The sequence below is a fragment of the Galeopterus variegatus genome, unplaced genomic scaffold, assembly GCF_000696425.1.
Source record: "Galeopterus variegatus unplaced genomic scaffold, G_variegatus-3.0.2 Scaffold381, whole genome shotgun sequence".
Lineage (NCBI taxonomy): Eukaryota > Metazoa > Chordata > Mammalia > Dermoptera > Cynocephalidae > Galeopterus > Galeopterus variegatus.
The window spans coordinates 521,083-540,645 of NW_007726492.1; the positions used below are offsets into that span (position 1 = coordinate 521,083).

Here is a 19,563-nt window from a genome sequence, read left to right on the forward strand (position 1 = left end):
TGTCTCTTGTCCCATCCAATTCCCACTCCCCTCTCCAGGGTCTGCATTGAATATCCTGCGGTTCGGGAAAGAAAATAAAGGGCATCCAGATTGGAAAAGAGGAAATCAAATTGTCCCTGTTTGCAGATGACATGACCCTATATATCGAACAGCCTAAAGTCTCTACAAAAAAACTCTTGGAGTTGGTAAATGATTTCAGCATAGTAGCAGGATACAAAATCAACACACAAAAATCAGTAGCATTTCCATTCTCCAATAGTGAACATGAAGAAAGAAAAATCAAGAAAGCTTGCCCATTTACAATAGCCAAAAAAAAATAAAATATTTAGGAATTGAGTTATCTAAGGATGTGAAAAATCTCTATAATGAGAATTACAAACCACTGCTGAGAGAAATTAAAGGGGACACAAGAAGATGGAAAGATATCCCATGTTCTTTGATTGGAAGAATCAACAATGTGAAAATGTCCATACTACCCAAAGTGATATAAAAATTCAATGCAAACCCCATCAAAATTCCAATGACATTTTTCGATGAAATGGAAAAACTATCCAGACATTTATGTGGAATAACTAAAGACCATGCATAGGCAAAGCAATTCTGAGAAAAAAAAATAAAGGGGGAGGCATAACACTACCTGACTTTAAACTATACTACAAAGCTATAATAACCAAAACAGCATGGTACTGGCATAAAAACAGACACACTGATCAATGGAATGAAATAGAGAATCCAGAAATCAACCCATACATCTACAGCCAGCTGATGGTGCTGGGATAACTGGATATCCATATATAGAAGAATGAAACTAGACATATACCTCTCACCACATACCAAAATCAACTCAAAATGGATTGACGAATTAAATATAAATCTTCAAACAATAAAACTTCTCAAAGAAAACATAGGAAAAACACTTCAGGAAGTAGGACTGGGCACAGACTTCATGAATATGACCCCAAAAGCATAGGCTACCAAAGGTAAAATAAACAAATGGGATTATATCAAACTAAAAAGCTTCTGCACAGCAAAAGAAACAATTAACAGAGTTAAAAGACAACCAACAGTGTGGAAGAAAATATTTGCAAAATATATAGCTGATAAAGGACTAATATCCAGGATATACAAGGAACTCAAACAACTTTATAAAAAAAAAAACAAGTAACTCAATTAAAAAATGTTCAAAATAACTAAATAGGCATTTTTCAAAGGAAGATATATGAATGGCCAACAGACACATGAAAAATTGCTCAACATCACTCAGCATTCGGAAAATGCAAATCAAAACCACACTGAGATACCATCTCACCCCAATTAGGAGAAGAGGAATGGAAATCATCAAGTTGAAGGTATACCTGTTCTCCAATGTTCACTGCAGCACTCTTTATAATAGCTAAGAGTTGGAACCAGCCCAAATGTCCATCATCAGATAAGTGGATATGGAAAAAGGTGGTATATCTACAGAATGGAATACTACTCTAGTATAAAAAAAAAAAATGAAATACTGCCATTTGCAATAACATGGATGGACCTAGAGAGCATTATATTAATTGAAACTAGTCAGGCACAGAAAGCGAAATATCACATGTTCTCATTTATTTGTGGGAGCTAAAAAATAAATGAATAAACAAAGAAGCAACCTGCGGGGGGGGCGGGAAGAAAACACAACAATTATAATTCCTTGAAGTTCACATGACAGGCAGACAGAAAGGAGATTGTTGGGAAAGAGGGGGGAGAAGGAGGAGGGAGGGAGGTTTTGGTAATGGGCTACAATAATCAACCACATTGTATATTGACAAAATAAAATAAAATATAATGTAATAAATAAAATAAAATGAATCAATTGGAAAACAATTCCTTCTCATTGTACCCCCAAAGCCCCTCTGAACTCTGAATGTTTTATATAGACAAAATAACCAAAATGTCTAATAATGAGCTATGGGTACCTGTTGGGATATGAACCAGTTATGGTAGTAAATTTATTGTCTTCATCTTCCATACAAACAACAGTTACTAAAAAATAAATAAATAAATAAACATTTCATACAATTACTTTTACCCTCTTTTCTCACCTCATCATTTCCATTGCCACTTGAACTCTTCCTCGTTGATTTATACTGAAAAATATTTAAAACACATACTTTATTTTTCCTTGAAGATATGAATTGTCTACTAGTAAATTATGTGAATTTTATTCATATTTGATACTTTTATTAAATTACTTGATATTAAATTTTAGTGTATAACCAGTTTAACTAGTCCCACTACTAATAACTAACATATAATACATCCTATGTGTGAAGGCATTGTTCTAAGTACTTTGCATATATCAAGTAACATTTCCTTCCTAAACCAATCCCATTTGCCATTTCATTCAGGTTTGCAATTTGAGGGTTGTTTTAGAGCCTTCCTTTTCCTTAATTCACTATATCCAATATGTCATCAAGTCAATTCTTTTTGTAATCCTCTCAGACTTACTCTTCTGAATTCTCACTACCACCCTATCCAAGGCCCTCATTATCTCACACCTCTTCTGTAATTTACCATTCTAAGATGTCAACTATTGTTAAGAAACCTACTGATTTCAGGTAAAAAAAAAAAACAAAAAACACCATACATTAAATATACATACTGACTGTACAATAATTGTAATGATGATAATAGCCCACACTTATACTAGTGCTTACTATATGCCATTCACTGATTGAAGAACCTTAAATGTATTAGCCCATTTAATCTTCATAATAACCCTATGCGGTAAGTACTATTATCCCTGTTTTACAGTGAGACACAGAGATAATATGCTCAATATCAAACGTGCTAATATGTGAAAAAACTGCTTCTTAGAATCAAGGAAATACAGTATGACAACCACTGGAGTTCTTATTTCTGATTTCTCTCAGTGCAAATAATCCTGAAAATCAGTAGCAGATAAACCTTCTGCTTGCAACTCATGACTGTCCTGCTGAGAAGCCTACTAACTTTCACATTACGTACAAACTTCTTTGTCTGACATTCAAAGTTCTATTTAAATGGTCCTCTTTACTTATGCAGCATTATCTTCCATAACCCTTGTAAAAACAGATAACCTACCTATTATCTCAACCACAAATTGGTGAGTGAGCTGTATTAGGGATTATGCATACAAGATATATATTCCTCCCCTATCTCTTCTCTGACAACTATCTTATCACTACTCTTCCAGTGTGCTCTTTCCAGCTGATCCCAGACATAGCTTTAATATACATTCAACCCAGTGCTCCAGACAGCCACTGTATAAAGTTAGCATGTGTGAAAAAAACCTATTTGCCATTCCCAGGCAAGATGCTCACTGAAGCCACTTATTTTTGGTTCTTTTCTGCTTCAATGCAACAGTGACATTTGAGTGCATATTATGCTAATATTTATTAAGTTCTTACTGTGCGGCAAGTTCTAAAGTAAAGAATGGTCATTGAAGATTTTGATAAGTCCAAACTTCATCTTATTGGTAACAGGGAGCCAATACAAAAATTTAAGTCAGGGATTTCTCCAAGGGCTGTGAAAGGGGGACCATTAAGGATTTACTACAATTGCCCAGAGAAGAATGCATGAGAGTTCCAACAAAGGCAAGGGCAGTAGATATAGGGATGACTTGGAGAACGAATGTATAATTAACAGATACAGAGCTTAGACAACTGGCCAGACACTGCTACCAAACAATATAGAGAGAGGAGGAGCAAGTTCCATGGTGGGGTGTGTAAGGAGGAAGACATATTGAATTTGAAATATAAGTAGGGCATCCAGACAATTAGAAACATAGGCTTACAGGCCAGAAAAAAAGTTACAGGATGCAAATTTAGACTCAGCAGAATGTAAGAAACATCTGAAGTCACTAACACTTTTAAAGTTCTCAGAGAGAACTTTTGAGTGTAAAAAAAGAGGATGAAACCCTGAGAGCAATCAGAATAAAGGACAGAAAAGTTAGACAAGAAGATCAAAAAGATAATAGAAGAATCAGAGAAGAAAAATGAGGAAAAAACCAAGAAAGGAGTTTCAAGAAGATTTGGTCATCATTGTCAAATGATACCCTGGATTTTGTTGTTAGTAGGTACATATTAACCTCTGAGGGACTACTTCAATGGATAAATGGAGGTGAAAATCAGGCTTCAGTGAATTAAGGAATATCAGACTAGAATACCAGAAATGACAAATTTGATCCCTAAAAGAGAGCAAAGAGATAAGGCAACAGCTGAAGGGGGAATCAGAGATAATGGTAGTGTCTGGGTTCAGAAAACACTACCCCAAAATATGACACCTTAGAGGCCACTCTGACCTTCTCCTGCCCTTCTTACTTCCTACCCTCATTCTTCCCCCAAGCAGAAACTCAACCCCTCTCCCCCAAGGTGGGCCACAGAAACTAGAATTCTCCTTCTCCCCAACAAAGCCATAAAACCTAGAAAGTTATTCTCTGACCTCTTCCCTTCTCCCATGAAGATCCTTAACATAAAGAAGTGGGGGAAGGAATGTCATACAGAGACACAGGCAAAAATCTGAACAAACGGGCTTTGCTATGTTCCCCCCAGTATATTACCATTAGACCATACCCCTTTCTATCCAATCATGTTTCTCTACAACTATTCCCTTCTTTCATAGGACAACATAAAAATACAGTTTTCCCTGGGTTTTTAGGTCTTCATTTCTGAAGGTTCCCATGTCATGTAAAACTTTGATTAAATCTGTTATGTTTTTCTCTCGTTAATCTGTCTTTTGTTATAGGGGTGTCAACCATGACCTTTGTGATAGGTGAGAAAAAGCTATTATTTTTACTCCCCTACATTATAGGTTTGAGCACATTTATAAGGTGAAAAGTAAAGAGACAGGACATGAAAGAGTCCATAGACAACTGAAATGCAAAGAAACACAGAACGATACAGTTAAGAACTCAGATAATAGAAAATGTATTATTGTTACTCCACAACTATTCTAATTAAAAATATTCATTATAAATAAAAACTTAGGAGGACGCTAAGTTTGCATTACTGCATATATTTAAAGGTCTTATAACCCAAAACCTGATATACACACAGATTTGAAAATATTCTATATGTCCAAATTTTTACTAAATCAGTCTAGCTATCCCTAATTAGTATTAATCTGAATTATTAAGGTTTTATTACTTCTGAATTCAAATACTACAATAAAAGCCTGATTTACAAACCAGAGAAACAGAAAGGTTAGTACATCTCTGGAGCTCACATTAATTTCAGAGAAGAGAGAATAACTTGTGTACAAACTCGGGCTCAGAACAAATCAGGTTATTTTACATTCCCAGTTGGTTTCCCTATTCCAGTATAAAACTAACATGATCACATAAAATAAAGAAAAATATTTTCCTGGAAGGAGTGACCTCAACAAGATGGTGGAGCAGAAGAGCCCGGAACCACTCATCCCACAAAACTATGAGTAGCAACTATTCAAAGACAATAATATCCTGAACTCACCAGAACTAAGGAGAGAAGCAGAGAAGCCCCCTGGGCCTGCAGAAGTGAGAAAAGACATGACCAATAAGACAAACAGGCCTTTTAGACTGCATCACCCCTTCCCTGAAGAATGTCCCTGGACCTACAGTTTCTGAAGTGGAAGGAGAGAACTGGAGGTGGACGTTCAATCTCCCCACCAAATCAGGGAATCTTCATGAAAAGCGTGCTCTGGTTCCATGCCATGGGTAGCACTGGGAATACCAAAAGGGCTGAACCACCTGGGATGAATCAGAGAAAAAGAGCAGAGATGCTCATCACAGTGACTAGCATACAAATTGTAGTGGCCACTCTGTGTTCCTATCAGTGGGGGCACTATGCTGAGAAGACTGTCCATAGTGCCATAGTACTGCAGGGTGCACAATCTGCAGGAAGGCCCAAATCCCTGGTTGGACTTTCCACATAGCACAGGAGCTCCTGTGGAGCCTTCTCTTGACCCAGAAGCAACTAAAAGGTTGGGGGGTTAAGTACTGTGCTTGCTTTAGTCTTCCCCAGACCCAGAAACCACTGCAGGTCTGTGTTTAAGCTTCACAATGTTTAAATTTCAGTGGTCACAATAAGTCTTCCCCAGACTCAGCAACTTCCAGTTCCAGTACAGCATTTAAGTTCTAGTGCTCACATGGAACATTCCCTAATACAGACCATATGTTAGAATGCAAAACTAGTCTCAACAAATTTTAAAAAATCAAAATCATAACAAATGCCTTGTCTGACCACAATGGAATAAAACTAGAAATCAACAACAAAAGGGACAGTAGAAACCACAAGGACACACAGAAATTAAACAATAAGCTCCTCAACAATGAATGCATCAAAGAAGAAATAAAGAAGGAAATTAAAAATTTCCTGGAGACAAATGAAAATGAAAACTCAAAATACCAGAACCTATGGGATACAGCAAAATCAGTTTAATTGGAAGTTTATAGCAATAAATGCCTACATCAAAAAAAAATAAGACTCCAAATAAACAACCTAATGTTATACCACAAGGAGCTAGAAAAACAACAACAAACCAAACCCAAAATCAGTAAAAGGAAAGAAATAGTAAAGATCACAGCAGAAATAAATGAATTAGAGATTAAAAAATAAAAAAGATTGAGTAAGAGTAGGGACAGTGGGCCTTCAAAAAAATAAACAAAATTGATAAACCTGTAGCTACTCTAAGGGAAAATAAAGAGAAGACTCAAAATCAGAGAGGAAAAAGGAGATATTACAAGTCATACCACAGAAATACAAAGGATCATAAGAGACTACACAGAACAACTATATGCAAAAAAACTGGAAAACCTAGAAGAAATGGATAAATTCCTAGATACATTTAATGTACCAAAGTTGAATAATGAAGAATTAGAAAACCTAAACTAACCAGTAATGAGTAATAACATTGAAGCAGTAATAAAAAGTCTTCCAACAAAGAAAACCCCAGGTTCAGATAGCTTCAGCTGAATTCTACTGAACATTTAAAGAAAAACTAACACCAATTCTTCTACAACTTTTCCAAAAGATTGAAGAGGAGGGAATACTTCCAAACTTATTCTACGAGACAAGCATTACCCTCATACAAAAACCAGAAAAAGACAAAACAAAAAATGAAAACTACAGACCAATATTCCTAATGAAAACAGATGCAAAGATCCTCAGCAAAATATAGCAAACAGAATTCAGCATCACATTAAAAAGATCACACACCATGATCAATGGGATTCATCCCAGGGATGCCAGGATGGTTTCAACATGTGCAAATCTATAAACGTGATACATCACATTTACATCAACAAAATGAAGGGAAAAAACCATATGATCATTTCAATAGATGCAGAAAAAGCATTTGATAAAATCCAACATCCCTTTATGATAAAAACGGTCAAGAAATTAGGTATAGAGAAACATACCTCAACACAATAAAAACCATATATGACAAACCCACAGCTAAAATCATACTGAATGGACAAAAATTGGATGCTTTTCCTCTAAGATCTGGAACAAGACAAGGATGCCCACTGTCCCCACTGTTACTCTACATAGTACTACGAATTCTAGCCAATGCAGTAGGACAAGAGAAAGCAATAAAAGGCATTTGAACCAGAAAGGAGGAAATCAAACTATCCCTATTTGCAGATGACAATGACATGATGCTATACATAGAAAACCCTAAACACTCCACAAAAAAATTACTAGAATGAAATCAGTATACTGGCAGGATACAAAATCGACACACAGAAATCAATAGCCTTGGGGCCGGCCCGGTGGTGCACTGCTACAGTCCGCTGCTTGGGAGCACGGCGGCGCTCCCGCCGAGGGTTCGGATCCCACATACAGACCGGTTCCCGCTCACTAGCTGAGCGAGGTGCGGGCACCACACCGAGGGTTGCGATCCCGTTGCCGGTCCCAGTCCGGTACGGGCACGACACTGAGGGACGCAATCCGTTGCCGGTCACGAAAAAAGACAAAAAGGAAAAAAAAAAAAAAAAAAGAAATCAATAGCCTTCATATACTCCGGTAACAAAATATTCAAGCAAGATATCAAGAAAGTAATCCCATTCACAACAGCCACCAAAAAAATGAAATATGGGAGTAAATTTAACCAAGGAGGTATATAGGAGTAAATTTAACCAAGGAGGTAAAAAACCTCTACAATAAAAACTATAAAACATGGACCAAAAAAAATAGTAGAGGACATGAATAAAGAGAAAGATATCCAATGTTCATGGGTTGAAAGATTTAACAATCAAAATGAACATATTACCCAAAGCAACCTATACTTTCAACACAATCCCCATCAAAAAACCAACGACATTCTTCCAAGAAATAGAAAAAATGATCTTAATGGGCCGGCCCGGTGGCACACTGAAGAGTGCGCTGTTTGGGAGCGCAGCGGCGCTCCCGCCGAGGGTTCAGATCCCATGTGGAGACCGGTTCCCGCTCACTGGCTAAGTGCGGTGTGGGTGCAACACTGAGGGTTGTGATCCCGTTGCCGGTCCCCAGTACAGGCACAACACTGAGGGCTGCGATCCCGTTACCGGCCAGTAAAAAAAGACAAAAAAAGACAAAAAAAGGAAAAAAAAAAAAAAGAAAAGAAAAGAAAAAATGATCTTTAAATCTGTGTGGAATCACAAAAGACCCCATATAGCTAAAGCAGTCTTGAGCAAAAAGAAAAAAAGTTGGAGGAATCACAGTTCTTGAATTCAAAATATACTATAAAGCTATAGTAAGCAAACAGCATGGTACTGGCATAAAAACAGATAAATCAACCCATGGAATAGAGTAAAGAGCCCTGAAATAAACCCACATATTTACAGTCAACTGATTTTCAAGAACAGTGACAAAAATATACAATGGGGAAAGGACAGTGCTTCTTCAACCAGTGGTGCTGGGAAAACTGGATACACATATACAGAATATTGGAACTAGATCCCTATCTGTCACCACACACAAAATTCAACTCAAAATGGATCAAAGACCTAAATTTAAGACCCAAAAGAAGAAAACAGGGGAAATGCTACCTGAAAAGAAGAAAACATAGGGTAAATGCTACATGAAATTAGTGGGCAGTGCTTTTCTGAGCCAGATTACAAAGGTACAGGCAACTAAAGCAAAAATACACAAATGGGACTACATCAAACTAAAATGTTTCTACACAGTAAAGGACACAATCAATAAAGTGAAGAGACAACCTACAGAATGGGAGAAAGTATTTGCAACCTACACATCAGACAAGGGGCTAATATCCAGAATATATAAGGAATTTAAACAACTCAACAGCAAAAAAACAAATAACCCAATTAAAAAATGGGCAAAGGACCTGAACAGACATTTCTCAAAAGAAGATATACGAATGGCCAACAGGTTTACGAAAAAATGCTCAACATCACTAATCATTGAGGAACTACAAATCAAAACCACAGTGAGATATCATTTCACCCTAGTTAGAATGGCTATTGTCAAAATGACAGAAAATAACAAATGCTGGCAAGATTGCAGAGAAAGGGGAATTCTTACACACACAAAAAAAGGTAGGAATGTCAATTAGTACAGCCATTATGGAAAACAATACAGAAGTTCCTTAAAAAACTAAAAAGAGGGGCCGAGCCCGTGGTGCACTTGGGAGAGTGTGGTGCTGGGAGTGCAGCGATGCTCCCGCTGCGGGTTCAGATCCTATATAGGAATGGCCGGTGCGCTCACTGGCTGAGCGCGGTGTGGGCAACACCACGCCAAGGGTTGCGATCCCCTTACCAGTCACAAAAAAGACAAAAATAAAAAAAAAAAATCTAAAAAGAGAATTACCATATGATCCAAAAATCCCACTACAGGGTATATATCCAAAGAAAAGGAAATCAGTATGTCAAAGAAATATCTGCACTCCCATGTTTATTACAGCACTATTCTCAATAGCACTAATATAAAATCCGCCTATGTGTCCATCAACAGATGAATGGATCAAGAAAATGTGGCATATATTCACAGTGGAATATTATTCAGTCATGAAAAGGAATGAAATCCTGTCATTTGAGACAACATGGATGAGGCTGGAGGATATTAAGTGAAATAAACCAGGCATATCAAGACAAGTATTGCACATTCTCACTCATGTGGAAGCTATAAAACGATGATCTCATAAAAGAAGAGAGTAGAACAGTGGTGACCAGAAGGGTAGTTTGGTCAATGGGTACAAAAATACAGGTAGACAGGAAGAATAACTTCTAGTGGTCTATAGTACAGTAGGGTGACCATAGTTAACAATAATTGATTGTATAGCGGAAACATCTAGAAGAGACGATTTGGAATGTTCTCAACAAAAAGAAAGGATAAATGTTTGAGGTAATGAACATGCCAATTATCCACATTTAATCATTATACGTTGTATATATGTATGGAAATACCATGCATACTTCATAAACAAGTATGATTATTATGGACCAATTAAAAATTTTAAAAATTTAAAAGTCAACATTTAAATAAAAATATTGTACTGTATTTATAAAATTACTATGTATTTTAAGAGTCATTACAATGTTTTATCACAGTAGTAATGAGATACATTTGAAAACATATATGACATTAAAATAAATAATATTTAAAACTAACTTGGTATAGTTTATTCTACTGCCTTTTAACTTTTTGTTTAGAAATCAATCATCAAATGCATTTGGAAATTCATGTGTTTTCATTCTTACAAGAAATTAAAGCTACTAATTTACATTAAACATTATTTATCAACAAAAGGTTAGATTTTCATACTTTGTTGTACATCTTATTAAATATTAATACATTTCTGTAAAAGATATATAATAAAGTCATCTATTTCCTAGAATAACTCTGAAAAATGCAGTGATTTTATTTTGACTACAAAGACATTAAATTTTATATACTAGAATAGTAATCTATACAATAGTGGCTTAGGAATCTACGAGTTAATGTAACTCTCCTACAATGATTTGCTTACTCATATAAACTGACCCAACTTATCTTCTTGCTGAAATAATCTTGCCAGTATTTTGAAATATTTTTTACTTAGTTCCAGGGGCTTACCTGAGAAAAATCTATCCAAAATTAGTCTTCGCAACTAAGAAGAAATAATGAAGAACTGGATTTCATTCATACACACATACACACACACACTTTCAATAAATATACTGAGTAACAACACCACAAATAATCTACCATGGGACAGAAACAAAAAAATTCTGTGGCTCAATCATTTATATGTGTTAGGATAAAGTTGCACAAAAGCTCTATATATTTCATAACACAGCAAAGCTAAAGGTGCCATCACTGAAGAAGCTCAGTGATAATTTGGTATAAACCTCAAGAGTACTGTATTTTACTGTTTAATGAACTATAAATCCAGATTAAGTTCAATAATACATCCTATAAATAGCCCTTTCAATTCTTGGGAGGGAGATAGGTGAGTAAGAGAAATTTCCTTTTTGTCTTTGAAAGACACTTCATAGACACTAATGACACTTTAATCATGAAAATACTGGTAATTATGAATAATGACTTTGACTTAATTTAGACAGTGGTATCTCAATTTTATATTTTCTTGACATCTTAGGAAAAAATTGTCAATATAATCAATTTTTTTTGCAGTGAAAACACTGACATCTTCTGAAAATTTAGGAGAACTACACATCTCCTTAAAACATTTCCCAGTGACAAGCTTATCTTTGCACCTACTTTACCAAGTAAGGAAGAAATTAACATTTGTTGTTAATTGTTGATGATGATGCAATGGGCACTTCAAATATTATCTCATTTGATCTCTCAGCAACTTCACAACATAATTATATTTGTTAACTGTGGAATATACTAAAAAGTATATGTACTTCACAGGGCCTGGTTTTCCAAAGCCTTGCAGTTTCAAATATTGACCTTGTGAGGACTGGAAATTTCCCTCAGGGTATAAGTCTCTGTTGCAAGATAAGAATTGTGGCACAGCAGGTTGCTGGCTCAAAGACAGACTAGTTACTGATTGTTAAGTAAAGATACTGAGAAATTGCTATAGGAAGGAATGTTTGCTAAGATCAAACTGTTGTTGATAGGACCACTTAATGGCCTTACTGGAATGTCATCTGGTTTGTTTCACTGAAAGTTACCAGCATATATTGTTAAACTATAACCCCATCTTTGTTCTCTTCCTGTAACTTCCTGGTCTGAAAAATAAATGCAGGAAGAGAACCCCAATTCGGCATTAATTTCTCAAGGAAGGGATCCCTCTCTCTTGAGGGTTCCTGCGGGAGATTAACCATTTCGGGGCCTCTCGCTGCTCAGTAGAGATGGGCTTTTAGTAATCCTTTGCATTTCTGTCACCCAGAGGAAGTGGGGTGACAAATCCATGGGGGGCGAAGCAACACAAAGCAACAGTTAACTTCATAACATAATTATATTATAGAAATTATTATATGATAGAAAGTACATTAAGCCATACAAAATAAAATACTTCTTAACAAATAATGCCATAAACCAAAGAATTATTTATTTTTTAGAGGCTCACTGAGGCCTCCATTAATCCTTTACTGAGAAGTTCACTTAAGTTATTGTAAAATATTTTTAAAACAATAGAACTATATTTATTTGAAAGTGTTTGTTCATTTGATATTAGGCTATCCATAGTAAAGAGACAGCATAGCAGAGGCTCTGAGTTCAAATCCTGACTCTGACACTTATTAGCTAAGTGACCTGAGTCATACTATTTAGCCTCTCTATGCCTTAATTTACCCATGTGTAAAATAAAAATGATGATAATTGTACTTACCTCATAGAGTTGTTACGAAGATTAAATGCGCTGATAATTGTAAAACCCTTAGAACAGTGCCTAGCACTTAGTAAGCGCTATGCAAATGTTTTGATAGTCAGAACTGGTATGGCTTTTACTACATTAGAATAAAGGAGATCAAATAAATATAAAATCTCTTTTATTACTTAGAAATACTGAAATTTCCCCCACACGAACAGGCATTCAACAAGTTTTACCTATAAACAAATTTTATTCAGCGCCTTTGTTCAAAGTCCCATGAACTAAAAAGAGAAACTTTAAAATAACTGCTGGAATGTAATCATAAGTGGAAATCTGTAAAGGGTTGGGATCAACAGAATTTTACCATTACTGATAAGGGTTCTCCTTGTAATGTCCTTCCTTTTTTCTTCATGTCTTTTATTTTTTCATTATCTTTCAGATTGACCAAGTAACAAAAGGCTCATTAAAAGAACCTTGGTAACGATCCGTTGCCGGACACGGAAAAAAGACAAAAAGACAAAAAAAAAAAAAAAAAGAACCTTGGTAATTATTGCTGAAGGCTTAAACTTATCACAGATCTGCTAAGACATATAACAGTTTTGTTTTGGTCATGTGATACTACTTCCAAACATATGTTACACTCCCATATATGGAAACAGATCAATATGCATACAGACCTATTTCTACCAAACAGAGAAAAACATGAAATAAACTCCTATTTATTAGTGATATAAACTTGAAATTACCTACAATTTAGCTTACTACTATGTCTTTAGATAAAATTAATATTATTAGACAAAAATTAGACTTTAGGAAATAGAAAATGTGCACAAAGGCAACAAAATTTACTATTCATGGATCAATAGCTTATTTGTCTATTCATCTGAATCGAATTCCAATAATAAATTCTCACTAGTATTGAAAATTATCCCAAATTCTGAGGAATGGCCTCTGCAAAAATAGCAGACCTTAGCCACAAATAGATAATAATAAATTATTTACAAAGGCGCACCCAGTAAAATTTCATTAAAAGCCTGCTAACTAGAAATTTGGGATAATTCAGATGATCTGACCTTTTATTTTAGCTAAGATAAAAGACTCTCTTAAGATATCTACTAAGGTAATAAGAAAAAAAGAAAATGGAAAAAAACTGCTCTCAGGTATTTTTACAACAAATAGCATTTATTTACACAGAAACAGTTAAATGCTAATTGTAAATATGTGTCAACTACTTATTGAAACAAATCCAATGAGAAAATTTTTCTGGACAATTCTTTTAAAACATACTACATATCACTACAAAGAAGACATGAGGAAAAAGGACATTCTCAACAGTGGAGTGAACATTCGTCTTTCTTATTATTATTCAGTAAATCACAATTCATATTGATCTATTTGTTCTTAATTATTCTGAATTACTGAAATTTTATGGATATAACTAGGAAGTAAATTTATACCACATATATGTAGGAAATCAAGATAAAACATAACTTTTATTACATTTAACTAGAGAGTTATATTCAACTTTATTAACTCAAAGTAAAATTGATAAAGTCAAAACTAATAATTACAAAGCAAATTTTAAAATTTAATAAAGTACCTTGAAATATTCTTTTCTAATCTGTTTGCTCCGCCTCCTTTCTTCACTCTGCCAGATTATAGGTTGAGATTCTGGCCACTGTTGTTCACCTATTTGATCCTTCTGATTTTCTAAGGGCTGTAATAAGACAATTTCCTTTAACTAAATAAATGAGAACAAAATAAGAGATATAACAGTGATTTAATTTCTTCTTACCTGCCATGTGAGGGGTGATAATGGTGAATTAACTTCACCTGCTGAGACACTAAAAAATTAAAGATGGCTTAATATGTTAAAATATTTCCAATAATCCTGATATACATTATGAATATTATAAAGTTCTCTCTTAACCAGGAATGTAAAAAATTTACCCATTTCTATGCTTTGAACTAATAACAGTTGAAAAACTAAACTGTAAAACATAACAGTTGACAAAAACATACGTAAGTTCCTAATAACTGTTGCTCCACAGAAAACATCAAAATGGATTTATTTTATATCAACTCTATGCTTAGGACTATTCTAAGGATTATGAAGAGGCCACAAGAAATGTAATATCTAGAGACATACAGTGAAAGAATGAACAGGATATTTATTGTACTAAAATAATTACCAAAATTTCTTTTAAAAATCAACCAATAATTTCTTTTGTCTAAATGCCAAAGAGCTCAGGGAAGTAATTCTTTTTTGCCTACTGAATTACAGATTACGAGCCTCAACCCCTTCATTCTGACACAACGGGCTGTGAAGGAAATTCATCTCATGTAGGTTTTTGTTGGGATAAGTTAGACCATGCATGCTGTTGTTAGATGGCAGATTTGAACAAGGAGTTTCCTTGGAAAATACATAAACAAAATGCCCATTAGAGCTGCTACAATTTAACAATGTTGTCTAACTTCTTTACAGTATAATAAGAAAAAAAAACATATAAAAATTAGAAAGAAAGAACCAAATCTTCAAAATTTATAGGACACATGATTACCCAAGAGGGAAAAAAAAAATCTATTATTACAAGACCCAGGTAAAGAAAATCTACAAAACTTAATAGCTTTCCTATATATCAACTATAATGACTTAAAAATGTATTAGAAAAAAAAACCTCATTCATAAAAGGAAGGAAAAGTCTAAAACATGTAGGAAGAAACTTAACTACACATGTACAAGATCTACATTTAAAAAATAGTATTTACAAAAGTCTAGTAAGGGACCTAAATAAAAGGGAAAGTTCTTGAACAAAAAGACTATTACAGGTATAACTTCTTTTTCAAATTAATTAATTAGTAACTGAAATAAACTATATTAATAAAAAAATCCAAGAAGTATTTTTTGGTTTGTTTTAGAAATATGACAAAAGAATTTCAAAATTAATTTGGAAGAATGGACAATCAAAAAGGGAAAAGCTATATATAAGTGGGATTTCCCTACCAGGTAATAAAATATATAAAATTAAAGTAATAAAATAATACTAGCTCCAGAATCTATAGATTTTTTTCAATGGAAGTATACAGGATAAAAATGAAATTTAAAATCATTGTTCAAATGATGGATTATGTAACAAACAGTATAGAGACAACTGGTTGACCACTTATAAAATACACAGAGAAGGAAAGAAAGAAAAAGAAAGGGAGAGGAGACAGAGTAAGAAAAGGGAAGGAGGGAGGGAGGAAAAAAATTAGAACCTTTACCTCACATTGAATATCAAAATTAATGGATTAAAAGATGCAAATGTAAATAAAGATGAAATACGAAAAAAAAAATACTCCCATGAGTGGTAATTTTTTAAACATTTGGGTGGAAACAGCATATGAAAGAAACAATCAAAACTAAATACTGACAAATGTGAGCACATAAATGTAAAAATTAGACGTTGCCTCTGGCCAAGATAGAATAACAGTGATCAGATTTATATCCTGACTGAAAAAACTAAAAGAATGGACAAAATATATAAAATTATGCTTTCTGAGACATTAAATATCAGGCAAAAAAGGATATTATCCCTTAGAAATGGATAACAAATAAGGCAAACTCCTTTACTGAGCAAGGGTGCTGCATGGAGACAGTTTCCAGAACACAGCCCAAGGAGGGGGAACCAAGGCAGAGCCCAGCAGGCTCCTTAAATTTAGGAGACAGAGCAGGGAGTCAGGGAGAAAAGGGCAGACAGAGTTCATAGGACAGAATAACAAAGAAAAGGGCAATGCACCGAGAAAGAACTTAAAATATCTACAGAGGCATCCTTCAAATTTGCAGCTGAGTCCTGATAACTGATCATGTGTGTGAGGAAAATACCCCAGGCCAAAGAATGAAATCATTCCAAAAGATGAGAAGGAATAATTCCACATTCACAGAAAACCAGGAGTAGTACCAGTTCCCAACAGCCAGAATGGAAAACCTTATAATTCATGGAACATCAGGTAGAGTACTGACAAAGGTCTTGCCTCATTAGGGGTACAAATTTAGTCCTGGACTAAATGCTGCACTAAATGCCCACATAACAAATCATAAAGCCAAGTCCCCCAAATATCAAATTGTTTCCAAGTAATTTAACCACATCCCAAAACAAAAGCCAAGAACATTTATAGTTATATTACAATAACTACACCTAAAAAGGTGAAGTTCACAATGTCTGCCATTCAATCAAAAATTCAACCAAGCAATGTTCAGGAAGCTGAAGGAAAAGACTGAACGTGGTTAGTATAGATATGCTAAAAGTTCAAGAGATAAAAAGTACATCTTCAATTAAAAATGAACTGGATGGGATTAACTGCAGATTAGACATTTCATAAGAAATGATTAATGATCATGAAGACACAGCAGAACTAGCCAAAATCAAACATAGAAAAAAAAATTCTGAAGAAGATTGAAAAGAACATCAGCATTCTGTGGGGAATTTCAAGTGGCCTAATATACACTCAGACATAATTAGAGTACCAGAATAGAAGTTGAATGACAAAAAAAAAAAAAAGATATTTGAAGAAATTAGGGGCCCAAACTTTCCAATTTCATGAAAACAATAAACCCACAAGTTCAAGCAAACGAACTCCAAGAAAAAGAAACATGAAAAAAACTACAAGATACATCACAGTCAAATTATTCAAAACAAGTGATGGAGAGACAATACTGAAAACAGCTAGAGAAAAAAGAACACAGCAGGTTCAGTAAAACAAAAGATAAGAATGACAGCAGACTTCTCATAGGAAACAATGCAATCTAGAGGACGGTGGAGAAATCTCATTAAGGTACTGCAAGAAAACAATATGTCAACCTAGAAATCTGCATGAGCACGATCTCTTTCAAAAATGAAGATTAAAGATTTTTCAGACATACAAAACGTAAAAGCATCCAACACCAGCAGGCTGACAGTAAAAATAATGTGAAAGTATCTCTTTTAGGTAGAAGGAAAATGATATTCATGGAAATATGTATGGGTGTACACAAAAAAATAAAAGGCACTGGATATGGTAACTAAGGGGGTAAACAAAAGACATTATTCTGATTATTTAAATCTGTTTAAGAAAAGATTGACTTAAAAGCGAAAAGAATAACAATGTGCCGTGGAGTAGATAGCATATATAGAAAAAAAATGTATGACACCACCACAAAGCCAGGAAGGAAGAAATATAACTATACTGTTGTAAGGTTCTTATACAATACCTGAAATGGCATAATAGCACTTGAAGCTAGAATGTGATACATTAAATATTACACTTTAACCCCTAAAACAATCACTAACATAACAAAAATTTATAGCTAATAAGCCAACAAGGGAGATAAATGGGAATTTTAAAATAGAATTCAAAAGACAGCAGAAAAGAGGAAAAAATGGACACAAAGAAGAGATAGGACAAAAAGGAAACACATAGCAAGATGGTAGATTTAAACCCCAGAATATCAATAATTACATGAAATATAAATGATTTTAACACTGCAATTAAAAGGCACATTGCAATTAAAAGAAAGATACTACTTATGCTAACTATGAGAAAATCACTTTTTGTATAAAGACACTAATAAGTTAAAAATAAAAGGATGAAGAAAGATGTATCATGCTAATACTAATCAAAAGAAAGCTGGAGTGACTATATTAACACCAGAAAAGTAGACATCAGAGAAAAGAATATTATCGGGAATACAAAGAAAAGTCAAAAATATTTAAGTATCTTATAACAGAGGTTCAGAATATACAAAGAAAAAAATGAAAGAACTACAAGGAGAAAGATTAACCCATATTCGATGCTGGAGATTTCAATAACCTTCTCTTAATAACTGATAGAACAAGGAAAGAGAAAATAGAAGATTTAGACAACACTATCAACCAACTTAACACAGTTTACACTTACAAAATACTCTAACCAATAACTACACAACACATTTTTTTTTCCAAATTCCTACAGAACTTTTACCATGATAGACTATATTCTGGGCCATAAAAAAAAAAAAAAAAAAATCTCAATACATTACAACCATTCAATCCATACAAAGTACTTCTTCTGACTGCAAGAGATACAAACCAGCAAATCACATAGAAGCAATATAAATAGGCAATAAGTAATTGAAATAATGTTCAACACCACTAATTTAATCAATGAAATGGGAAACAATATTCTGATGTAATTTGTTCTTATTAGCTTGACAACGATTAGACTGAAAATGTACAGTGTCAAAAAAGGGCTGGCCAGTTAGCATAGCTGGTTAGAGCATGGTGCTGATAACACCAAGGCCCAGGGTTTGATCCCTATACCAACCAGCCAACAAAAGAAAAAAAAGTATGGAAGTAAAGATATCCATGCATTAATGTATTACTTGTGAGAATGTACACAGATACTTCTGGAGAGACAGTATATCAAAAACTTTAAACGTACACTCATTATTTAACCCATTAATAACATGTTGTTAAACATGTAAGCTAAGGAAATAATACAAGGGCCTAGAATATACAAAGTTCATCACAACATATATTTAATAGGTATTTGAATATATCACATTAAATGAAAAATGTGGATTATCAGACAGTGTACTTAGTACGATTTCATTTTTGTTAAGATAAAGTGTATGAGATATTTCTATGGGTGGGAATGAGGATGGGGTGTGCTCACCCATGCACTGTGGAAAGGAATATGTCAGAGAATTTAAATTATACTTTTCTTGACAAAAAAAAAAAAAAAAAAAAAAAAAAAGGTAGGCCGGCCCGGTGGCGCACTGGATAGTGCGCCGCTTGGGAAGCGCGGCAGCGC

General features: G+C 34.3%; 1 protein-coding gene across 1 annotated transcript in view; it reads right to left on the reverse strand.

Moving 5' to 3' along the window:
- The window catches only part of LRCH2 (leucine-rich repeats and calponin homology (CH) domain containing 2), a 152,580-nt gene that overhangs the window by 31,454 nt on the left and 101,563 nt on the right, over window positions 1–19,563 (reverse strand). The window contains exons 15-17 of the mRNA XM_008568153.1: window positions 14,549–14,597; window positions 14,354–14,470; window positions 2,073–2,117 (exon numbers count right to left, since the gene is read on the reverse strand). Coding sequence (XP_008566375.1) covers window positions 2,073–2,117; window positions 14,354–14,470; window positions 14,549–14,597 — 211 coding nt within the window. The remainder of the gene's footprint in view (window positions 1–2,072; window positions 2,118–14,353; window positions 14,471–14,548; window positions 14,598–19,563) is intronic.